Source organism: Pelodiscus sinensis, chromosome 6, assembly GCF_049634645.1.
Source record: "Pelodiscus sinensis isolate JC-2024 chromosome 6, ASM4963464v1, whole genome shotgun sequence".
Taxonomy (NCBI): Eukaryota; Metazoa; Chordata; order Testudines; family Trionychidae; genus Pelodiscus; species Pelodiscus sinensis.
The window spans coordinates 83,967,073-83,993,148 of NC_134716.1; the positions used below are offsets into that span (position 1 = coordinate 83,967,073).

General features: G+C 43.8%; 1 protein-coding gene across 1 annotated transcript; it reads left to right on the forward strand.

Annotated features, from left to right (window-relative positions):
• The first annotated feature begins 1,941 nt into the window (after positions 1-1,941).
• On the forward strand, positions 1,942-25,484 carry HEXB (hexosaminidase subunit beta). The gene is made up of 14 exons (XM_075932266.1): positions 1,942-2,484; positions 3,446-3,597; positions 5,655-5,720; positions 7,681-7,727; positions 8,049-8,159; positions 12,279-12,380; positions 14,499-14,628; positions 15,664-15,844; positions 17,444-17,530; positions 18,718-18,790; positions 20,143-20,317; positions 21,002-21,092; positions 22,363-22,467; positions 25,218-25,484. Exons 1-14 carry the CDS (start codon positions 2,210-2,212, stop codon positions 25,279-25,281), a joined length of 1,659 nt encoding a protein of 552 aa, XP_075788381.1. The 5' UTR covers positions 1,942-2,209; the 3' UTR covers positions 25,282-25,484.
• Positions 25,485-26,076: the final 592 nt, after the last annotated feature.

A 26,076-nucleotide genomic window follows, 5' to 3' on the forward strand; every position in this document is an offset into this window, starting at 1 on the left:
CACAGGTAGAGTGCCCCAGCTGGCTCTTGCTGGAGCACAGCCAGTTCTTACTGGAGTGACGCACCAGGGTGCACTGCCTTACTTTTACCTCTGCTGAGAAGTGACTTCATTGACATATCTAAGTGCCTTCCTAGAGAGAAAATGTCAGATATTAAAAAGCTGTTCAGTGTGGCAGAAAAAGACAGAACAAGACCAGTGGCTGGAAGGTGAAAACAGACAAATTCATCTTACAAATAGGGCACAAATTCTTCACGCTGAGAATTCACCATTGGAACAAACTACCAAAGCAAGTGACAGATCCTCCATTTCTTGATGTCTTCTAATGAATACTAGATGCCTTTGTAGTGTGTGCTTGAATAAAAACATAGCAACCATGATTTACAGAAGGGCTGGGATATCAGGGGTCAGATTCAGGGCTGGCCTTACCATGAGGCAAACTGAGGTGGCTGCCTCAGGTGCCAGAGTGTGTGTGTGTGTGGAAGAGGGAGCACCATTAGGACCCAGAGTGTAGAAAATTGTGTCTGCTGCTGGTGCAGCAAGGAGGCATGAGGGCATCATTTGAGCTCCCCGCCTCAGGTGCCAAAAATGTTGTGGGCCAGCCCTGGTCAGATTTGATGCTTTAATGGTCCCTTCTGACCTTAAAAGTCAACTGGAAAATGAAAAACCGAGTGTGGCATAGGGAGCAGCCTCTCAGGCTTCACTGTACATCCAGTTTCATCCCCAGACTCAGCCGTCATGAAGCGTGATGATCCAGGGGAAGCCAGTCAAACATTCAAAGAGGCTGCCAAGGTCAGGACACCAGCCTTACAAGGGAAGGTGAGTGTGGCAGTGACATCACAAAGGCCTCTTGCAAGACCTCAGCCTATTAGGGGACACTAGTGGGGAGGGACCCTGACAACAGCCAGGCAGGACAGAGGTGAAAGGCAGGGGCAACCTCAAAGACTCCCATGGCTTTGCAGCAGCAGGGCTCCTTCTCAAGGGCTCTCCCTGGGGACTGAGAGAGAATTAGGATTAATGTATGTGAGCATGAGGAAAAACCTTGTTGGAGTTTTCTCCTTTCTTACAACTGATTTTATAGCCCCTGTTTAGAAGGTAAGCGCCTCAGAGAGGTTTGGAACCTGGTGGCTACGTCTAGACTGGCATGATTTTCCGCAAATGCTTTTAATGGAAAACTTTTCTGTTAAAAGCATTTGCATAAAAGTGTCTAGATTGGCATGGACGCTTTTCCGCAAAAAGCACTTTTTGTGGAAAAGCGTCCATGCCAATCTAGACGCGCTTTTGCACAAAAAAGCCCCGATTGCCATTCTCACGATTGGGGCTTTTTTGTACAAAACAAATCTGAGCTGTCTACACTGGCCCTATTGCGCAAAAGCTTTTGCACAAAACAACTTTTGCCCGAACGGGAGCAGCATAGTATTTCCGCAAGAACCACTGATTTCAGACAGTAGGAAGTCAGTGTTCTTGCGGAAATTCAAACGGCCAGTATAGACAACTGGCAAGTTTCTCCACAAAAGCAGCCGTCCCGAGTCCCCTGTTGACGCCAGTCTCCATGCTGCGCTGCTGCTTTGAAAAGCGCGAGAGCCCCCACCAGGACTTCCCGCTGACCCCATGCAGCACACAAAGTTCTGCACTCCTCCTTTGAAATGTTCGAGAGTCACACGAGGGGCTCCAGTACATTTCAAAGGAGGCATGCAGAAGTGCCTATTGGACTAGTCATCCTCATTACTCCAGCTGCGATGAAATGAGAGTCACTTGCTGCTGCAGCAGGGTAACCAGATCCACCAACTTCTCCCATTCACTTGGTCCAGGCTTTGCTCAAGTGTACTGGAGAGGAGGGTTTCCTCTTTAAAGGGCAAGAAAAGGGGGCGGGCAGAGAAGAGTCCGACCCCAGGAACTCAGGCATTTCGCTTTCCAAGGCGGGGTGTGGCACTCACGCCCAGGAGAATTATTAACACAACCCCACCAGAGGCAGCAGCCCAGCGCGCTGACCCGACACGTGGCGGGCGTCCCGGTCGAGGCAACGCGCGGCGCCTGAGAGTTTGGGGGAAGGAGGAATCGGCCCTTGTAACAGCATCACGGGGAAGCCGCGCCCGCGCCAGCCCCATAGGCAGGGAGCCCGGCTCCGCCTCGCTGCCTCGTGACGGGTCGGAGGCGGGGCCCGGGGATCGATTGAGCCCGCCCGCGCTCATCGCAAAGGCAGCACCGAGCCATGGAGCCCGCCTGCCTGTTCCTGGCGCTTCTGTGCGCCCCCGCCGCGCTGGCCGCCTCCAGCCTGCACCAGCGCCCCCCGCTGCCCGAGCCCCTGCTGCAGGAGGAGCCGCTGGAGCCGGGCGAGTCCCCCTCCGGCTCCCTCTGGCCTCTACCCCGCTCGCTCAGCATCCTGCCTCGCCAGCTCCAGCTGGCCCCCAGCCGCTTCCAGCTGGTGCACGGCCCGGGCTCCACGGCGGGGCCCGGCTGCGCCCTCCTGCAGGACGCCTTCCGCAGGTGAGGGGCGCGGCCGGCACTTGCCATCCGGGCGGGGTCGGCGGAGCCGGGGGCTTGTTCCGTAGCCCGCCCGGCCCCGCTCAGCTGAGGGGGGGCGCTCTCTGTGCGGGGTTGAAAAGCAGAGGGCGACTTCCCCTTTCTCCTAGGCGCAACCGCATCGGAGGGGAGAGGCAGCTGGACTTTGAGCCTCTGCGGACGGGCTCCTGATTGGTTTTATAACTAGCTGCTCATTGGTGGGTGGCCCTGGTTCCTAGGGTTGTTAGCAGGTACACGACTATTCAGTAATCCCCACAGGTGAGCCTGGCAGCCTGTGAGCTCTGGCCCCAGGAGCCCGTCTCATCCCAAGTTGCTGCCTCTGTCAGGGACAGCAGCAGGAGAGGGGAGCTGAAAGTCAGACTGTGAGGGGAGGCAGTTTAAAAAGAGAGGCAGCAGTGTGAGGTGGCAGCATCCCTTGTCCCAGGGGTGGTGGCCTGAGCTCCCTACAGACAGAGACTGCTGTGCGGCAACAGCCCCTGTCCATAGGGAGCTCAGACCCCCACGGATAGGCGCTGCTGCAGAGCAGTCTCTGTCTGCAGGGAGCCTGGGCCTACTCCCACTCCCACCCCCAGCACCTGCTCCTGCCTGCCTCTCCCCGACCTCTGTAGGGAGGAGCAGGCAGGTGTGCAAAGCCAGCTCCCACCTGCCTCCTTGATCCTCCTACTGCTGTGTCTGTATCAGAGGCAGCAAAAGGGGGGAAGCAGATTGAGTGCTACTGCTTTCCCCCACCTTGCTGCTTCTGATACTGAGGGGGAAGCCTGGGCTTATGGATTAATCATGTAGTTGTCTACATGTTGACATCCCTAGTGATTCCCTGAACAGAATTTCCCTAGCTCCATTGCACAGAATGTGGGGACCAAGGGTGGGGTAGAGAGCCCACTACTCACTTCAAAGCTTCCTTTTTTGGTTTTGCTTCTTTGTGCAGATATTATGATTACATCTTTGGTTATTCCCAATGGCAAAATCGGGGTCAAAGGCCGCTTCATGCTGGAACAGAGTTATTGCAGCTTCAAGTCATAATTAGCTCCAAAGATTCTGAGTGTGACAATTATCCCAACATCACGTCTAATGAGGCCTGTGAGTATCTGACAGGATATGAACTATGGATAGCAGGGGAGTGAAGGAAAAAGTCCATTACAATCATACATTCCAGCTTTCTAGAGATCTGCTTTTTCCTTCCACAGCTGTAAGTTTAAGTTCCACTCAATTTCCTCACTGGCACTTGTTTTCCAAGCACACATATCATTGGAATGTAACAGTCAGCAACTTATCTAAAGGTGGATTACAAATGATACTGAGTAACAATAGGTTCACTTAAGGAATAAAAAGATCTTGCGAACCTCACGGTTGCAGCAGCTTGACACTGATTGCTGCTTTATAGCCTGATGAGTTTTTATCTTGTCTTAGAAGATAAATTGGTCAGTCACTTCTTCAGTTTACATTCCAGATAAACAGGTTAAATGGTGGAAGTCTTACACTTTGTCTAAGCTTTTCCATGCTTGAGGCAGCGCATAGGATACAGCACTGCATCGCAGTGAAAGGCAGGCTGTATCTGTGGTCACTGCGAAAGCTTCAGCTGTCAGAACTTTTCCCCACTGCCAGACCCTTTTAGCACTTCTGCAGTGTTTCCTGATGGCAGGGTGAAACTCAGACAGCATGGAAGTAATAGGATGCTACCACAGCATAGATACAGGAAACAATCATAGAATCCTAGAATACTAGGACTGGAAGGGACCTCGAGAGGTCATCGAGTCCAGTCCCCTGCCCCCATGGCAGGACCGAATACTGTTTAGACCATCCCTGATAGACATTTATCTAACCTACTCTTAAATATCTCCAGAGATGGGGATTCCACAACCTCCCTGGGCAATTTAGTCCAGTGTTTAACCACCCTGACAATTAGGAACTTTTTCCTAATGTCCAACCTAAACCTCCCTTGCTGCAGTTTAAGCCCATTGCTTTGGTCCATAAAGCACCATGTATGGTATACACCCTAGGACTCAGGAAAGCAGAGTGCTATATGCACCTAAGCCGTAACTCATGGGCTGCCCTGCTATTTATACCTTTACCAGTGGGGTGTTCATTGTAAAGGCTGCTTAAGTGTGGACATTCCACTTATGATAGTGTTAGATCCTGTAGTAACTAATAGGGACGTTAAATATCGGTTAATGAAATGTCCATTAACCTATAAGAATTCATGAGGTCAATCAACTATTCTGTAGTCCACTCCCAAGGAGGCCCCTGCCACTCAGCGCTGCTGCCTCTGTACCAGCTTCCCTTGCAGACCGGCTGCCTGTAGCCCTGCGCTGCTGACTCTGACACAGAGGCAGCAGTGTAGGGTGGCAGCAGCCTCTGTCCAGGGGAAGGAGTCAGAGTTCCCAGCCTCGATGAGAGCTGGAACAGAGCCAGGCTACTTGCCCACCTGGCTCCTAATTCTCTTGAAATGCAGAGCTGTAGCAGGGATCAGTCCCAGACCTGGCACAAGCTGGGCGTGAGCTGGGCTGCTGGCCAGCCTGCCAAAAAAATGTACTTGCGGGGGTGAGAAATGCATGTAGTCTGTAGCATTAACCAATAAGCATTTGCTCATCAGTTAATTGACAACACTTACATCCTAATAACTGACATTTCAATATTTTTCAAGACTTAAATGTTCAAATTCTGAAAGATAGGGTAGGGGGGGAGATGAATTTCATCCTCTTACAGACCTGCTTCCTCCCTGAAATCAGTACACACGCAGATGAGGTAACCTCTTAGCATAAATACTGTGGTATTTAAATCTCAAGAAATATAGGAAGTATTTACTGAAATAATTTTCTTCTTTCCATATTGCACCTCTACTTGCTTTCCTTCCATTGGGTGTAATTAGCCCTTTTCAGTAACAAAAGGAATTTTCGTTGCTAATAAATATACTGGTGCATGTGCAAAATGACCTATGTGAATATAAAGTAACAGATCACCATCACTGTTAAAAACAACGGAAGTCAGAGTTAAAAGTTGTTGTAGATAAATGTTAGGATTTGTAGAGTCCCATTCTAGCGCTATATTAAAGTCATTATTGTCTCTTATTTAATGTAATGAATCTCTATTTCATCTTGTTAAGACAATAACTTGTATTTTGTCAATTTCCATCAAAGATCAGTTAAGTGTAACAGAACCCATGGCAGTACTGAAGGCAGAAAAGGTCTGGGGTGCATTAAGAGGTAAGTTGATGTTGATATGCTATCTAAGGGTTTCAGTACCATAGAGGGAAGTATTCCTGGTTGCACAATTAAATCAAATTCTTGGCGAGAAAACCGTAAAACTACTAATGTATACTCTGAATTATCTAGTAAGTGAATGTCGTCAAAACACCTATCAACATTATCATTCTGTTTAAAGTTCTGTTCTTCTATATCTTGTAGAAGAAGGATGTTGTCCAAATCCTTCTTAGACTTGATGTGAAGTTGAGTGTTCACACTAGGGATGTTAAATTTTAGTTTAATCAACTAATCGACTAGTCCAGTGGTCTCCAATGCGGTGCCCGCGGGCACCATGGCACCCGCTGGGGCATTTGTGTGTGCCCTCCGGTCACACGGCGCATGGGCAGTCCTGCCCGCGGGCACACAGCGCATGGGCGGCCCCGCCCCCGGGCGTGCAGCAGCCCCAAAAGGTTGGGGACCATTGGACTAGTCAATGGATTTTACATTGACTTGTCGATAAGCGGGGAAACTGCAACCGGGTTAGCTCCTGGCCTGGGAGCTGACCGCTCTGCAGCTCTGCCTTTTAAATGTATACAGAGCCTGTCAGCTTTTAATACATTTAAAAGGCTGGTGTGCATCAGGAGGGGACCCAGCATGAGCTGGGATAACTGATTTCCAGCTCACTTAGGGTCCTGCCCCCATTGCGCACCAGCCTTTTACATTTATTAAGAGCCAGCAGGAAATCAGCTTGCTTGTGCCCAGTCCCTGCTACCCCCTGCCTCCCCTGCAAAGATGGTGCTGGGGGGAACTGGCTTTTAAACTGGTTATTAGAGGCAGCGGAAGGGGGGGAAGGAAATGACTAGTCAACTATCCGATAAGATTTTGCTTATTGGATAGTCAACTAGTCGCTTTCATCCCTATTTCACACTGAATCTGGAATTTCCCCCATTCTGCAACTCTTTCTATTCAAATATGAGCAATTGGACTTGTCAGTATCTTGGAACTTCTTGGCTGCAAATCACAAGCTTAGTGAGCTCTTGTATGCCTGTGGGTTTCCAATCCTTTAGAACAGGGGTGTCCAAACTTTTTTCAAAGAGGGCCAGATTTGATGAAGTGAACATGCGTGAGGGCCGACCATTTTGCCTGACATTCTTTGAACCATTAAAATTAAATGCAAATTAACTATTTTATGCAAAGTTTATTGCAAACGGCATACTTTTCATTTCGTCACATGGATGACCAATCTAAACAGGTGTTAAATCACTCTGCCTTTCATATCTGAAGGCCAGATGAAAAAAAAAAATCCAGGAAGCTGAAATATATGTCAGGAACATTGTAAAGTACATTACATATTATTGGTAATAAAGATTGTCTGTCAACTTTTAAGTTCAAAAAATATGAACAGGAACATAACACCAAATATACATGTTGTGTCCAAATATATTTATAACTGATTTAGACCAACTGACTTTAACTGAGATTTTACAATGTATTCATCTCAATACATATGGATTCGTTGGGGGCCATAAAAGATAGATATTGCCAAATTACCTGGGGGGCCGTATTAAACCGGAACACGGGCCAGACTTTGGACATGCCTGCTTTAGAAGATTAATTACATGCAGTGGCACAGTCTTAGTGCAATTCAACTTAGCTCATGATACCATCTACATGTTTTGTTAGTCTTTAAGATACTACTAGTCTATTTGTTGTTTTAAGTTTTTCCAAGTTAATACACTTAGAATAGTGGATACAAGTTAACCTCTTCAGGATTAAAAGTTTCCTTTTCCCATTTAACTAAAGTTGGGACTTGGAGGGAATAGAGATGCAGTGTATGGTGGAGAGGAGAATATATTTCAAAAGACAGCTAAAAAAACATGTTTCAGGCATCTAAGCTTCTAATGGTCTCATCTTTGACTGTTTTAGTGACATAAGTATTTAGATTGAGGTTTGTGGAGAACGTTCTCTTTGATTTTTCTAGGTTTGGAAACCTTCAGCCAGTTGGTCTATGAAGATGATTACGGGAGTGTGAGTATAGCTATTAAATAAAACCAAATTCTTGGTAGCAATAGAATCACACGCTGCTATTATTAAGGGACAGCACTACAGAACTTCTAGACTAGAGGCAACACAAATGCTCCTCTCCATGATGTCTTATTTTCCTAAATGGTCCTCTGAAGCTAGTTAATGTAGACTTCTCTCTTGATGTTTGGTTAACTTAAAGCTTCATAGGTGTTTTTTATTTGAGCTATATTTCTGTATACTGCACTATAGCTGAACTTAATAGTAAACTTATATGACAATTATAAATTAACATTTTTTTAATTCTTCAAATCCTGTTTGTAATAGTTCCTTATCAATGAATCAGAAATCACTGACTACCCAAGATTTGCCCACAGAGGAATCTTACTTGATACATCAAGACACTTTCTACCCCTCAAAAGTATTCTTACAAACCTGGTAAGTTGGCGTTTTGTAGTAACTGGTGGGTTTTCCTCAAATGTCTGCTGATCTTGTTCTACACCTTAGCTCAACAAACTTCACTAAATCTGTCACTGTAAAGCTATACATTTATAAAATAAGCTTAAGTGGCTATTTGTTAGGAAAGCAATTAGTGCTAGACACCAAGAGACATTTGACAAACACTTATTTCTATTGCTAGGCAACTTAGAATTGCCTAGAAGCCTCTAAAACTACCCTGGTCTAATTTCCTCTGTGTACACATATAGCTTGGTTTACTTTGTAAATTTTAATCTGAAAAGAAACTGATGCAATGCATAGACTGATGGAAAAGCTTTAAATTTAGAGCAGAGGGATTAATATCACCTTGTTCAAATACATTTTATAACTTATTTAAATAAGTGGCTACACTAAAGGTCCAGAAAACTGAAATGGGTGGGGGAGTGTAATTTGTTCAGTATCTACATGCATACAAATGTAAAGGCACTGTCAAAAAACTCTTTTTAAAAAAATGAGTAGCAAATATTCTCATGTAATAGTGTCAAGTTGAATTCTCAATAGTAAATGGGATAATGCATGGCCTTTAACTGTTTAATGGAGTGGGCAAGAGAGACCTTATTGAATTAATATTTTTTTATATTAGGACTTCACTTAAGGGCTACGGGAATAGAGCTATTGGAAGGTTAGTGTGGTTTAGTGGCCTGAATAAGAGAATGTGGAACAGGAAAATGTGGGTTCTGTAATATACTGATTTAGTGTGAGACTCCAAACAAATCACACTTTCTTATTCCACTTCACCAAACTGAAAGGGGAGACACTTTGTAGTATCCCACTTTGTAAAGCACTCCTGAGATTTTAGTGTATTTCTTGCTCTGCTGCTCCTAACTAGGTTGTTTTCCTTATCGTCATACAGAGAAGATACCTGCTGTGGTTAGACACTCCAGAAGTCTTAACCTGAGGTACCCCCCCCTATTTTGAGTTGATTGATAGCCCTTCTTCCTGTTGATTTGGAAGTGACCTCCGCATCTACATCATGATCCTCAAGAGAGGAAATTGGCCAGGAGTGGAGGCAGGGGTTGGGGAGAAGGAGAAAAATGAAACACTTAAATATTTTTAAAAGTATCTGAAGTGGTTCACAAATAAAATAGAATTAAGGGGTAGAACCAAGTTGTCTCCATTATTTAGAAACAGCAATGAAGTCACAAGTAGTTTTCCTTTTGATTGTACTGTAACCCACTTCAATGTAATTGTTTTAACCTATTCAACAAGAGTTATTATTAAAGTTCATCTTCATCTAGTAATATTCTGGATTCTTTCGTAGCTCTTAATCTGATTTGCCAGTACATCTTCATAGTATTCAGAGAGCCATAGAGGCACATCATTACAGTTCATGGTTTTTGAACTCCTAAAAGGTTTCTCTTTCATCAAACTATGTGTTCTAACTGTGAGCTTTACAACTAAGAAATGATGTAGATGTTCTTGACAACCTAGTCTTTCAGGATAGGGTTGTGTGGGTCTCTCTCTCTCCAGCCCATTAAATAGAGGCTGCGTAGTTCAGACTTAGATGTGTGTAAATTGCAGCATGCATTAGTGTGCTGCACTGTAACTAGAGCTTTGCATGGATAGAAAATTTCTGCCTGCAAAAATGATCTGCTGATATCCATGGATATAAAGTGGATATCTACAAATTTCTAGGGTTCAGATACAAATTTTGTAACTGCATCCATATCTGCAAAAATGAGCTGTAGACATCCACATCCATGGATGTAGATATCTGCAGGTACTTGTGGATTTGCAGGACTTAAACTATAACGCCACTGGATGGATGCTGTGGGCATAAACTAGGTGGCTCATTTGCATATTTTTATTTGCACTTGCAGTGTCCACCAGTGGAGTTATACTATAACATTTTAATGCATGCTACACTTCATGCATCCTCTATCCAAATGGTGGAGCCATGTAAACAGACTTGATTATAAGGCTTTTTGCATTCTTACCTAATTTGAAGTTGAGCCCACCCTTGAGGGTAATGCATTTAAAGGAATAGCAATAATGTTAGATTTATCTCAAAGATTTCAGATTCACTTCAAACAGATCACTGTTTTAGTGGAAAGGAACATAATTTTTCCAATAACTATATTATAGCACATGCAGCTTTGGGCTTTATGGTCCCTTTCTTTCCCTCCACACTCCTGCACTGTGGTTTAATGGAAGAGGAAATACGTACCTGTGATTGTGTAGAGAAGCCTTTGAATGTGAGAATATATAACTTCCTTACATGTCTACTACCTCTTTTTTTTCCTGCTGTTTTAATGCTGAATTGTGTGCTTAGTTCTGGAGCACAGATGGAGTAAATTTGAGAACAGGGGACAACCCTAGTGCATGTAGATATAGGTCAGGTAGTATGTTGACTCAGTGTGTGTTTGACCTCTAAAATGCTTGTTTTTAGAGTTCAGTTGGAGCCCAGAAAACCAAGTGTTTGCCCAGTGAGTAATTTATAGACTCACTGCACAGTCACAGCATTTCTAATCAAAATGACATTTGTTGCTCTTCTCTAAAAGGGCTGACATCTTAACACTAAGAAAATTAAACAAATGTAAGTTGATTCTTAAGACTTGCATTATTTTTAAAGCTCATCCACATATTCCTTGTTTTCCTCATTTTTTCCTAAATGTATTCCGTTTCAATGGCTCTGCTATCGACTAACCTTCTTGCTCTTTAACACTTCCCTCATAACTAGGGATGTAAGCGACTAATTGACTATCCGATAAGCAAAAGTTTATCGGATAGTGGACACATTAGTCGACTAGTTGCTTCTCCTCTCCCTCCCTCGCCCTTGCTGCCTCTATCACAGAAAGGCAGCAGCCCAGGAGGAGGAGAGGGTGCTGGAGGGAGCAGGCTTAAAAGCCAGTTCCCCCGAGCTCCAGCTCCGTGGGAGGGGGCACAGGTGCAGTGGCAGCCAACTTTGAATATGCAAGAGCCCCCACTGGGGACATTTGTACATTTCAAAGCAGAAGGGCCTGCGTGGAGCCCAGGGTCAGCGGTGGACTCCCCACTTTGAATGTACAAGAGCCCCAGTGGGGACTCTTGTATAGTTAATCGAAATTTGACATCCCTACTCAACTTCCTATCTAAACATGTTTGAAGTCCATACTTGCCTTCCAACAGTGAATTACAGGCAATTACCAATTCAGTTAAAATATTTGCTCTATCATGGATACCACAATTTTGAGGGACTACAAATGGTGTAGGTCTTGGCTTAAGAGAGAACCTGAAAAAGAGATGGTAATTTTTTTTTAATCCTAAATCCCATATATCAGTTTCTAAGTAATACAACTCTCTGTGTGGGCTTGTAATAATGTGGGAAATCTCAATTGTATCCAGTTTCCAGAACACCAGTATTGCTGCCTACATAACTGTGAACATAAGGGGGGAAAACCAACCCTGATGAGGAAACAGTTAATTAAAATGCAGCTGCACACAAAATAGAAATGTGTAAACTATAGAATTCCTTGGCACACTGCTTGCATCCAAACCCATGGTATAGGGGGACGGTGGAGGGAGCGGAGAGTGGTGGTGACAGTGCTAGCTGACTAGCATTACATGAAAAATTAGCAGGATTAGGTGTGAAATTCATACTCTTCAGTTTCTTATTTTGGAAGTTACTTTCCTATGAGTCAGTCAACTAGAATCAGAGTGACTCTCTGCAATGGATGACTACATAGGAAAAAACAAGAAATACACCTAGAAGCATATACAAAATGCATTTAGGATCAGGAGCGGCCCTAGACTAGCTGCCAGCAACTGGCACCCTAGGCGAACCATGCAATTGGCGCCCCCACCTCCAAACCCCTCAACGATATTATGCCACCCTTTCACACCCCATTGCGCCCTATTTATCTTGGTGCCCTAGGCAACCGCCTAGTTTGACTATATGGATGGGCCACCCCTATTTAGGATTTAAGAATGTATGTAGCAGGGGAGGAGACAAGGATACTTTGCAATGCTCCATAAGACAGTGCAGAATATTGCAGCTGAAACTACAGCAGGACCAGTAGTAGCACCCTTCAAACAGTGAAGTGCTTAACTAAAATGTTGATCTTGCGTTGTTCATTACAGGATGCCATGGCTTTTAACAAGTTTAATGTTCTCCACTGGCACATAGTAGATGACCATTCATTCCCTTACCAGAGCACCACTTTCCCTGAGTTGAGTGGCAAGGTGAGTCAAATGCAGGAATGGAATGTTTTTTTTTTTTTTTTTTTTTGGCATAAAATCCACTACAAGAAAATATTTAGGCGTCTGTCACAGGATTGCCATTTCAGATGGGGGAGCAGCTTCAATTGTTATTTTGGAGGCTACTGTGACACTTATGCTATGGTTTGGAGTTTTCTTTGTTCAAACAACGTAGAAAATAGCTGACAGGAACATTAATTCCTATATATAGGAAAGTACAGTAAACCCATTCACTCTAATACTGACATGTTCTGAAAACTTCTCATGTCACTTAACACTGGTTAGATTTAAAATGTTAAAGTATTTTAATCTTAAATATAGCAATTGAAACAACTACAGAAAAGTCGAGATGTCTTTCATTTAGGTGGTTTACTTTTTGATGTTCACCAAGTTTGGAATAGATTGTTTAACTTCTGGAAACTTTAGTATGACCATATTTCCCTATGCCAAGTACGGGACACCTGATAAAATTGCTGGGATGTAAGCAAATTCAAATGCAGTACAAACATTCAAAATAACATTAAGTTGACTGAGCACCCATTAAAGACAATACTGCATTATTATGACTAATAGGTAAAAAAATATACTTGCAATTAAGTGGTTACTGCTCTTTAGAAGTGCCTGCCTTGTCCTCATCTTGCTGTTCAGGAGGCTGGGTGTAGGGGAGTGGGTCTCTAGGAGGGCCTCGTTGTGTGTGTACTGGGCTGGGAGGTGACGGGAAATAAATGTGTGTTTGGGGGGGGGTCTAGGCAATCGAGGTTCTAGGTATCTGCGGTGGGGCTGTGGGCAGGGGTGATACACAGGGTGCTGTGTGTCTGGCAGGGCTCCAGCAGGCTCTAGCTATAGGGGGGATGTTAAGTCAAGGAGCTGCGGAGCATGGCACAACCCTGCCTTCAGGAGAAAGGGGCATACTGGCAGCATAGGTCTGGTCAGGCCACTGTATATATGCCTGAGAACTGCGAGTTTGTAAATAGTCCCCTGGGCAGAGCAGGGCTGCCCCTGCCATCTATGCCCCTTTGCTCTTGTGACTGGCATCCCAATGCCCTCCTCCATTACCTCCTGAGGGCCCACAAAAGTTTTTGGCTCAGGGCCTACAGAAGGTTAATCTGGCCCTGATTCTGCCCATGGCCTGTGGAGGCTTCTCCCCCAAGGGGAGCTCCAGGAATGCAGGATTAAGCCCTGCTGCTCTCATCTTGAGCCCCACCACTCATGGCTTGATAGGGTTTCAGCAGAAGTGCATCCGGGAATGAGGGCTACTGACCCATGGCAGGCGATGCCACAGAACAGGGCTGCAGGGGGATGAGAATGGGATCTACAGCCAGCAGCAGGGGCTGCCTGGGAACAGGGCTACTGGGGAGATGGAGGGGATGCAGGGGGTGGGAATAAGTAGGAATAAGATCCTCCGGAAAAGGGCGCTTTTTCCGGAGGATCGGGGCCAGTGTAGACGCTCTTTTCCGGCTTTTCTAAAAGCTGGAAAAAAGCGGCGGACATTTTTATTTAAATGCCGCGGGGGATATTTAAATCCCCCGCGGATTTCCCTATTGCGATTTCAAAAATTACCATGCCCCTTCTGGAAAAGGGGCCAATGTAGACGAGCCCCACTATAAAATAGACATAGTGGTTCCAGATCAGGCAGCAGAAAGAAACAGACAACCAGAGACATAGTAACTTTAAACTGACTCCACCTCCCAACTCAAATCAGCATTTTCCATTAATATTTCAGAACCAGTAGTGCAGGTATGACCAGATGGGTTTGGAGAGATGTCTAGTGAAACAATTATTTTGTACTTTAAGCCCATGACTCTTTGAACAAGGCAGTTGGTGAATCAGACTTTTTTTGTAACTGGAAGCCAGTGACTGATTTCATTTATTAAGCAAGATCTAGATCAGAGTAAATCTCTAAGTGTAGACCATTCATTCTTGCAGAATAAAAATGCAGTTTTCGCTGGGCTGCCAGAGCTACTAGACCATACTTATCCCTGAATGTAATTGCACATTATTTGTGACTTTGTCAGGAAAGGGATTACAAAATTTCAGTAAAAGTTTTTTGCATGTTCCTTGTATATTATATAAACATTCTTTTTAAATGTGAACATTTCACAGGGATCTTATTTTTATAATCACGTCTACACTCCAACTGATGTCCGTCTGGTGATTGAGTATGCTCGGTTAAGAGGCATTAGGGTTATCCCAGAGTTTGATACCCCGGGACATACACAATCTTGGGGCAAAGGTAAGATTAAGCAATAGACTATGCATCTTTCACATGTTTATTTGCTCAACCTCACCAGAGAGGGAAGTGTGTGAGGTGAAATGTCTTATTTGATAAGGTGGTTGTGTGGGGTTTTGTTTGTTAAATAGATCCGTCGCTATGTGTTTATATTCAAGAAGGCAAAATCCAAGAAAAGGTGCCTTCCAACTGGTATGGATAGCGGTGAAGTTTCTTATGGAGTGTTTCATTGTGCCAGAAGAGCAAAGTTGTCAACCCCAATCTTTGTTCTGCATCTTTAAACTGTCTTTTAGGTATCTTGGGCCCAGGCCATGGAGCACTTTGAAGATAAGGACTGAGCCCCTGAACTCTATTAGAAATTCAATGGGAAGCCAGTATAGAAAGCAGAAGTCAGGTGTGAAGTGCACAGAGTACCCTATGTTAAGGAGCTGTCCTGCAACATGTTGTACTAGATGAAATTGAGAGCCAATGGTTTCGTGCCCAGGTAGAGCCTAGCATTGGAGGATTGCATGTTACTTTGCAGAGTGGATTGAATGAAGTCTGTTCTCCCTTCTTCAATGTAAGGAATCAGGCTCCATTTTCAGATGAGGAAATGAGACATGCAGACTCAGTGACTTGATCTAAGTCTCACTGAAAGCTGGTAGCAAAGCTGGGATTAGGACCGAACTCCAGTTTCCCAATAGTGGGCTTTGGCTCCCCGACTGTCCTTCATTTCTTTTCCACCATCCATTCTTTCCAACAGCCTGACATTTTCTTGTTAGAACCTGCACATGCCTCCTCACAAGTACCCAGGAGCAAAGCTTTGGTGGGAAGCACTAGTATTTGAAGTGATTGCTGTAGGTATCAAGTTTCAGAGGGGTAAGATTGTTAGTCTCTATCTGCAAAAACAATGAGGAATCCTGCGGACTCCGTGCAATTGACAAAGTGGTTTTTACCCCTGAAAGCTTATGCCCAGATAAATCTGTTAGTCTTTAAGGTGCCACAGAACTACTTGCTGCTGCTGCTGCTACAGATCCTCTTAATTGCTTCTTTTATTAGGTCAGAAAGACCTTCTCACACCATGTTACAATGGAGAACACCGGAGTGGTTCTTATGGTCCTGTTAACCCCATTTTGAATACAACTTATCATTTTATGACGGATCTCTTCCAAGAAATTAGCCAAGTATTTCCTGATACCTACGTCCACTTGGGAGGAGATGAAGTGGACTTCTCTTGTTGGTATGATGTGACAGTTCAAAGCATAAAGGGATGGGGCATCTAAAATCTGTCTAAAGTCAGCAATTATGGCATTTCGTTCATTGATACATACAGAAAGTAATTCAGCTTTTCCCTGTTTGATGTAACAGGGTCACATGACTTTAGGTTTCTCCCAGTCATAGCTGCTATTACAACATGCATTATAGGGAGAAGTGTTTGCAAATTCCAGGCAGTGAAAGAATTAGAGCGGGCCATTTTTGAATGTCTTACTCAAAATAACAAAGTAATATTAAAATAGAAAGATCCCTTTAAAATTCATATGGCAAAAGGAAGCTACAGTCTTGCAGAGAAATGTTATTTCATATACCACTTCTAATTTTTGGATTAGAGGAATTAAGACATTGAATACTGAAAAGCAGCCTCTTAATTAAAAAAAACAAAAAAAAACCCTTGCCTTTCTTGCATCTGCCCAACTGGGGTAAAAGGACAATAGTACAGATAGCTGCATGCTGTTAGTTTGCACCAGTTAAGTTACTTTAAAGGTAGTGAGCACTGAATATTTCAGAAAGCCCATTTGCAATTAGGAAGAGTAACTATTGATACAGTAATTGGGTTCTGAAAGATGCCTTGCAGGAATGGTTCCAGTGAACCTATGTTGAAATCAGTCTCTGAAATGTTTCTGTTTTGACAAGTTGACAAATTCTGACACGTTCCACTGAAATTTTTTTCAACCAGCTTTACTAAATTTTTCCTAGAATTGGGAAAATGTTAGTTATCCATCACGGTACTATAGGTTGGTTTCTCTTTGGTCTGGCACCCTCAGGACCTGACTGGTCCCAAACAACTGGTCACACCTCCCCTCCCCAATGCCAGTCCCAGCAGCTGCTGTGGTTGCTGAGTCCTTGGCCTCACTACTAGGGCTTCCGAGTTCGTGGCTCCAGCTCTGTTACCGGGGCTGCCACATCCTCACTCCCATTACTAGGGCTGCTGCAGTCCCAGCTGCATTACCAGGACTCCTGCCCTGGTCCCAGCCCCAGCCTCTTTGGGCTCTGAGCTGCCAGCTCTCTTGCCACTGGGGCTCCCAGCCGGGATTCCCTGGTCCAGGAACATCTGTGGTCCTGCCAGACAACAGATGTTGCCAGAGCAAAGAGTCCTGGTTTTGGGAGGTCCGACCTGTAGTAATTTAACATTTCATACATACAATACAGCTGTATTTTAAAATATCAACACGGTCACGTTAGGCCTGATCTAGAAAGGATTTAAATTTCTGCCTGCTGCCCTACCCTGTTCTTCAAGATATTCTGCTAGGTAGGCTGCCATAGAAGGGGACCCCCAGGCTTCAGAATGGCCTGCCAACTGAAGTGCTCCAGTGCTGGGAACACATTCCTTTTTCTGATTTGGAACAAAACTTAAAAGTTCAAATTTTGAATTACCAAAAATTTCTGTGAAAGGAAATTGCTTTTCTCTGCCTAGCCTTATACTCTAGTTTGTAACATTTAAGCTCATGTCATGCTCCTACAAAGGGATAGCAGTAGCAGCAACACATAGCTAGCTGTCTAACTGGGTTTGGGAATCTTAGTAAGGGATCAGGGTAACACTTCTAATATTTCCCCTCTTAAGGAAATCTAACCCTGATGTGACAGAGTTTATGAAACAGCAAGGATTTGGCACTGACTATGCTAAACTGGAATCTTACTATATTGAGAAGTAAGTTGTGTTTTTCACTTTCACCAGCATATTTAATAAAACTTTTTTCCTAAGGATGTAAGGAACTAGTCAACTATCCAATAAGCAAAAGCTTGTGGGATAGTCAACTAGTCCCTTGACTAGCCGCTTCTGCCCCCCCCCCCCTTGCTACATGTATCAGAGGCAGTAATGTGTGCTTGGGGTGAGGGCGGGGGGAGAGGAAGGGGTACTGGGAGGAGCCAGCTTAAAGCCAGTTCCCCCCAGTTCCAGCTCCAGAGGTGCAGTAGTGGCCTTCCACCTTTGACGTGTACAAGAGTCTCTCCTGGGACTCTTGTACGTTTCAAAGCAGAAGTCCCACCTGGAGCATGGAGCCAGCAGAAGACACTTGAACATTTCAAAGGCAGAATGCTGGGGCACTTCTGCCTTTGAAAGGTAGCAACAGCTGGGCAGGCTCTTGCTAAATTTCAAAGCGGAATTGACCTTATTGACTAATCAAGTAGTCGATGGACATTCCATCAACTATTCAATTAGCTGATTGATCTAATTTTAACATCCCTAATTTTTTCTTCCCAGACCTGTCCCCCTCCTCAAATTCTGTCAGCCCTAAAAAACACCTAGTTTATTAGTAAGTGTGCATGATGGCATGGAGAGGGGTTGAATTACAAGACCACACATTTTTCCTCTTCAGATACAGAGCATGAGACTTACAACTTTTTGGTGCAGTGCAGATTTAACATTCAGATGCTTGGGTGCTAGTGATAAGCATGCTCTAAATATATATCCATGTGTGTCTTGTCATTTAAATGTCTTCGGTTTGAGTTGACTGTGGTAATTTAATATTTTGATAGAAGTAACCAGATTTAACCTTTGTATCCCTTAACATTTTTGAGCTAACTTATACCCTGCATTTTTTTTCTAACTAAAAACCACACCCCTTTGTAGTTGTGAATCTCTGGCTAGAGTCACTGGTTTGTGTTAATCCTTCCCTTTCAGAAGATTCTTAAAGCTTGTGTCTTTTGTGTAAGGCAGATGGGTGAAGGACAAGAAATACAAAGATCAGGCTTTGTTGTAGGCCTTACGCAACACTATACATTGGGCTGAGAGCCTATTGCTGCATAAATATCACACAAGTGTAGTATTTTTGCATTAAAATTAGGTGATCTAAGAACTACCATTTTTAACTATAATCCTATGTTTTAAAATTCTAGAATCTTGGGTATTGTTTCCTCTGTTAACAAAGGATACATAGTCTGGCAGGAGGTGTTTGATAAAGGTGTGAAGGTAAGATCTGACAAAATAGACAAATCACTTAAACACAATACTGCAAAATGCCTTTAATTTAGTCTCTGATACCAATGGAACTGTATTGATGCTGAAACTTTACAGAATTGGAGCCTAGCTTGACTCAGATTTTAAGGTCAAAAGGGACTACAGATGTTAAATTTTGATTAATCAGCTTATTGCATAACTACTTGATTAGTTGATGGGGGGGGGGGGAAGCACAGTGGGGAACTCAGCGCAAGAGGGGACTGCTTCAGTCCCCACTTGCACCAGGTTCCCTGCTATACCTCTGCCTCCACGGTGCAAGGGGGCAACGGGAGATGATGATCTGATACCCCCCAAATCCTTCCCCCTCCCCTGCTTGCTGCCTCTGATAGTGGCAGCAGGAGGAAGGGGAGGAAATGCAAGTAGTCTAGTCAACTATTCTATTACATCCCTAAAAGAGACCATCATGATCATCTAGTCTGATCCTCTTGCTCATTGCAGACCACAGAACCTCCCACATCTGTCACAGACCTCTAACCTCTGGTTGTGCCAATGAAGTCCTCAAATTATGATGTAAATACTTCAAGTTAAAGAATCCACCATTAATGCACGTGGGCGAGGCCCTTCAGACAGACATCAGGAAAAGAATTCTCTGTAGTAACCCAGCGCACTCCCCGTCTAGTGCCCCATCACCAGCCACTGGAGAGATCTGCAGCTGCTAGCAGCAGATCAGCTACGTGCCATTATAGGCAGTGCCATCAGACTCCTCCATAAACTTATAAAGCTCAGTCTTGAAGCCAGTTAAGATTGTTTGCCCCTAGTGCTGCCCACAGTAAGATTGCTAGAACAGGAATTTTACCAAGCTTCTTTCTACAGCACTTGATTTGAAACTGATAGTCATAAGGACATTAGAACTTCTAGATAGGTGTGGGAATGTGCAGCGATTATTCACTTGTATAATAAGTGTATGATTATTCACTTGTATTCACTTGTTATTGCTCTGTGATCAATAACTTTGCACTCTAACTGCATTGGAATAGCACTAATATCTCAAGTCCCTTATTTCATTCATTTATTTAATTCAGAGCAACATTAAGGCATTTACTTTCAAATATATGTTTGACTTCATCTTGTTACAATCTCCTTTTAAAACAATCACATTGATACACTAAAAACTTAACTTTAAAGAATGCTCTCATTTCTTTAGAGGAAAACAAGGAATGGAAATCTGACATCTTTGAAATGTTGGTCCTACTAAAACAAACCACTCCTTTGTTTGAAACTAGACTCAGGCATTCAGTGACAACAGATTGCAAAATCATATATAGCCATTTACTTATGTTAGTGTGTTTTCTTATTTTTTCTAGATAAAATCTGACACAATAGTTGAAGTGTGGATTGGAAATTTGTATACTACAGAACTAAGCAATGTAACGAGAGCTGGGTTCACCACAATCCTGGCAGCCCCCTGGTACCTAGACTATATTAGTTATGGACAGGATTGGAAGAAATACTACAACGTACAGCCACTAAACTTCAGTGGTGTGTTAAGCTGCTTTTAAATTATTTATTTCAACTTTTCTGTGGCTTTTCTGTATACATGAACATTTTTCCCTTGGCTATACAGGGTATGTCTACATAGCATTTTGGAGCCTGCTGGAGCAAACCTGCCAGCCTGGGCCAGTAGCCTTAGGCAACAGGGGCTGACGCTGCCACGCTAAAAACTGCTGTAACAGACAGCATTCTGACAGTGTGGCTCAGTCTGGAATTTGGGTCCTGATGCCTGGGGAAGAAGGGGTGTCCAGGTGGCTCTTTTTCTGGGAGACTAATACACTGTAAAAAGGTGCAGCTATTTGCAATACCTGCTTAAGACATCCCCAACTAATACATTTTAACAGCAACTGCTTTTCATAGTTGATGCAATCTTCAGATCCATACACCTAACTTCCTATTTGCCATCAAATGCCTACTGGTACTTGAATGCTCTACATGTTCTGAAGCCATATTGAATCACTTAAGACACAAGACTTCATTTAGTTAATGCTAAGCTTGCAAGCCCACCTCAGACTGATATATTTCTAAAGGCTGGGACATGCATGATAGCTGAATGTAGATTTTTCCAAAAAAAAAAACAAACCTATCAGAGGTGAAGTTTATAGCAGTTGCCTGTTACCTGCAGTTGGAGTAATAGTTAATTTCCATGCTGTTTTTGTGCTTTGAACACAGGATCTGAAAAGCAAAAAAAGCTGGTGATAGGTGGAGAAGCCTGCCTTTGGGGAGAATTTGTGGATGCAACTAACCTGACACCAAGATTATGGTATGGGACTATTTGATCATTTTCATTTAAAGGTTGGCTGCTCTTTGCTCTGGATGCTGAAGGAGGCAGGCTTTGTGCGCTGCCCTGCCTCCCAGCAAAATCTCTCGGCTCCCATTGGCCAGATTCTGGCCAATAAGAGCTGAAAAATTTTGCTAGAGGAGCAGTGTGTGAAGTCTCCCCGCACCCTGCTAAGAGCAGAACCACATGGAGCAGCCTGTAATTGCAGCTCAGGTTCCTGCAGCACTGTTGGCTGGGAGCCACATAGGTAAGCACCTCCCAGAAAGAACCTGCCTCTGGCACCCCACACTTTCTTTCCCCTTCAACTACTTGTCTCAGGTCACCATCCAAACTCTGTACCCCTTTCCCACAGATCACAACTCCCTCCCAGGCCCTGAACCCCCTCCTGTATCCATACCCCCCTTCCCTGACCCTGCACCCCATTCCCCTGCCTCAGATCACCACCCAAACCCTCTGCACCCCCTTCTCAGGTCACAACTCTCTCCTACACCGTGTACCCCTTCCTAGAACACCTCCCCAGACCAGAATCCTCTTGTGCGCCCGTATCCTCACCTGGACCCTAACCCTCAAGCTCCTGCCCCAGATGACAATCCCCTCCTGCACCCAAGCTCCCTTCTGCACCCAACCTCCTTCCCAGACCCCTCATCCCTCCACAGAAATGCAACCCTTGACCACTTGCCAAAGTCTTGGGAGTGGCCCCCCCATTAAAAACTATTGCCCACCCCGCATTAATCCCTGGGGATGGATTAGCTGAGATGTACAGATGATCTAGGCTGCAGAGGTGGTGAAAGTCCTCAAGTCCCTGTCAGTCTGACCTGGGAGAAAAATCCCTTCTTGATTCAGATGGGTCAGTTAGTTTGACCAGGAGTGTGTGGGCAGGACTCACTAGCCAGGCATTAAAGAAGATTCTCTGTACCACTTCAGAGCAATCTCATGCTATCAGGTATTCCCATCTTCAATTTTGGCCAATTCCGTGATACTTGAGAAGGCCAAAAAAATCCAACCTACCTTTAGCCAATTGTGCATCTGAGGTAGAATTGCATACCTGAGGAGATCAGAATAACAGCTCAAACATGAGGTTTGATTAATCAGTGTCAGTGAAGAGCTGCAAGCATTAGGCATATGTTGAAGGCACTGCAGCATTTTGTACAGCTGTTTGGTTGCTAACACAGGTCAGCAGTAAAAATGTTTCCTGTGGGCTTAAGCCCCATTATTAAATTTGTTCTGTTCTGGATTTAATGTCTTTGTACAGGCCTCGAGCAAGTGCTGTCGGGGAGAGGCTCTGGAGCAGTGAAAATGTGACTAACATAGGGGATGCTTATAACAGACTAGTGAAGCATCGTTGTCGCATGGTCAGGTAAGATAACAGGGTCACTCTCCGTTCCATGATTTATTAGAAATACTGAATAGTGGTTTGAAATTGTGATTCTACGTTGCTCACTTGGAAACAGTTCACTGTTTATAATGCATTTATCTTGCTGTCTTCAATTCTAAAATTTGGATAGAACAGTTACTTTTCCAATAAATGTAGCTCACTCTAGTTTGTAGTACCGCTGCATAGTCACACTTGTCAAATGGTCTGAGTTTCAGGAGCTTTCTAAAAAAAGCTGCCTATAGGCTGTTCAAACACTCCTTCATGTTCAGCCAAGGTCACATACATGGAGGCCACGGGTCTAAGGAGAAATGTTCCTGCTTGGAGAGTTCTTATTAACAATGTGCAGAAACTTTTCTTCCGGGAAAAAAATGCTCTAGTTTGTATTACATCCACAATAGACCTGCTGAAAGAGGATCAGCAGCTGCCTTATCCACACATCTAGGAACTGAAATAAAATGCATGTTCTTTCCAGGTATTTTTAAACCTTTCTATGGTGCTGACTGTAGGGAGTCTTTCTATTCAGACTCTTACTTACATATCCAGGAATGGATAAATACAGCCTATCCCCAAGTTACGAACGAGTTACAGATGAAACACTTGGCCATAACTCGATCCGTTCGTAACTCTGACCCCATTGAGTTACACGCGACTGCGCTGTTCGTAAGCGCGGGTCACGTTCGTAATTCGGGGACCGCCTTTACGACCGCTCCATGGGAGCTTTTGAGTGTAAGTGCGGACGGTTGTAACTCGACCGTTCGCAACTCTGGGAGCGGCTGTAGCTATTATCTGCTGCTTATGATTTGCGGCTATCACAGCTAGTATTTTAGCCGATGCTCTGCAGCAGTTTTATAAATGTCAAGTTCAGAAGTGACCTGTCGCCACCACAAGCTGGTCTGACTGCTGAGAGGATTCCAGTTTTTTAAAAGGTAAAGTGCCCCAAAGTAGTCTGAGAGGATGGGGACAACAAAAGCAAACAGTTAGCAACTGGAACTGGAAACCAAACAGTAACTTACACTAGCTTACCCCAAACCAATTTTAAAATGCTTAGCTTTTAGTAAACTGAGTAACTCTGTAAGCCATTCTGCCTATGCTACTGATCTAAGGTGCCTCCTGTTAATAAGGACTCCCAACTTTGCTCTGAGCCAGGTCTTGGGAGAGTCTAAAGTCATGGGATGAGGAAGAATTAAACTTCATAGCCACAATGGAATATCTCCCTACAGTCAGCATCGTGTGGCCATAGATTGACCATTTTTCTTTGCTAGGCAGGCCAAAGAAAAACTCCCAAAAGACAATGACTGCGAGCCTATTTCCCCTGCTCCAGTAAGGATGTATGGACTGAAGCTTCCCTTCTGTTGTTACGGAGACAGCTTTGCTAATGCACCACTGCAATGCTGGGTGGGAGAAACTGAATCTTTCCAGGCCCAGAGCATAGGTCCTAAACTTATAACTAGTCTCAGAAAGGAACTGAGGTGGCCAGAACTTCCCTCATTTTAAGCCTGTGCTGAATGTTGCTGTCAGACTTTTATAGACCAGACAGTGCCTTCTACAGGTAGAATCATGCAGAAGTTACTCAAAACTACTTCCTTATGTAAATGATCTAAATAACTTTCAACTCTATTACAAAGGGCTATCTTGGAATAGTGAAATCCTGGAGGGAGGAGGGACATGGCATTTCTCAGTAGTAAAGTTACCATTGTAAAAACTTTTAACCAAGGATTTAAGGTCTTAGCTATTCCTGTAGTTTGGGGTGGTTACATCAGTGTCTGAATCTTCAGTGGAAAGATACATACAACCTCAGTGACTGCTGGTACAGTGGTGATAAAAGGCAATGGCTATTGTTCAGTGACAGCTGTAACTCCCTATGCAGGAAAACAGAAGCCTAGCTGCAAGTGCAGGTCTGTAGGGTTGGTAGCTAAACCCCAGCTCCCTAGAACCATGCCTTATCTAGAATCCCTCATTGCAGACTCCATTAAACCTGCTGTAAGAGGTGTGCAATATTAACTACCTCTTCCTTTCACTGTAGCTTTGACGTTTTGTTTAGATGGAAACATTAAATATTGCACTGTTGATCATTTTAGCAACAATGATGAATATTACCACTCTCCCCCCCCCCCCCCTCAAACTTTCTTCAACCCATACTGCACATCTTATTTGCACAACATTCATCACCACAGCTTCTATATAAAACATTGTTGGGCAGTTAAAGATCTACTACACCATCAAGTGTGGTTTTAAAGCCTTAGTATTTCCTACACTGCTACCCCAAAAATAGAATAAAATAAAAGACCAAAGACAAATTTAGTGAGAATGGAGTGAACTTGATACTTCAATGCTATACTGCACTATAAACAGACCCCCCCAAAAAGTAATTAAAGCTGAATATAAAGGCAAAATGTAGTCTGTTTTTATGCTTCTCCTGTATGCTGCTTGTTTTCAAATGGCAAGAAGGCTGTGCTGATGCTCCTCCATACAGTTGGAGCACCTTGTACTTAAGATTTATAATATGCCAGTGTCTCAGATTAGACCACACACAGTAGCATACTTCATAAGCCAACTGTGCCATTTAAAGCTCTGGTTAGGGCCATCTTTTCATCCCCTCAAAGTCATTTTACTTTGCCTGCTCAGGCTTAATTTGCTCCATAAACAAAGCTAGTACTTTCATACCTTATCATTTGCACTAATTCCTTACTTGCCTTATACCATACACATTTATATATTTTATTTTTTTACAGACGTGGAATAGCAGCTGAACCCCTGTATGTCGGATACTGTGATCATGAAATTAGAGAACTGTAATCACTGAAGCAAGATTTCACTAAATTATGTGAAGTTCCTTTGTAGGAAGTGAATCTGCACGTTCAGCACCTGAGATTTGCACTGAAAAAATAGATCCTGAAAAGCTGGAAGTTAGTTATGTATGTTTCTGGCAGAAGTCAGATGTTTTAAAGTTACAGAAATTGATATTAATACAATAATAAATCACAATAGGTGTACAAAGAGTCAAGGACTCGTCTGCTGAAGCTTCTGTATACAGATAGTCCCCAACTTACGAACGAGCTATGTACCAAACACTTGGTCGTAACTCAATCTGTTCGTAAGTCGGACCCCATTCATTTAAATGTGACTGCGCTGTTCATAAGCACGGATCGCGTTCGTAACTCAGGGACTGGCTGTAACGCGCTTAATGGGCGGTGTAGTTATGATGCACCAAGCAGGTTTTATTCTTATTGAATATGCATAATTCAAAATAGCAGCTACTAGCACCCAATCTAGATATCACTATCCATAAAGCTGTCAACAGGAATTCTTCACTATCCATTCTGTCAACAGGAATTCATTCTATAAGCCTTGAGCATGACAATCCTAACAAGATGACTAGAAGACCATTCAACATTAGGCAGTAAAGGACAACAGAACATGATGCCTAGAGGCTCAGAGCTTAAGGCTATGTGTACACAGCAGCATTATTTCAGAATAAATTCAAAACAACGGGCTTCTTACTCCAACTCCTATAACCTTCACTGTATGAGGAATAAACTCTATTTTGAAATAACTGCTGTATAGACAGTGCCAAAAGTCAAAATAAGCAAT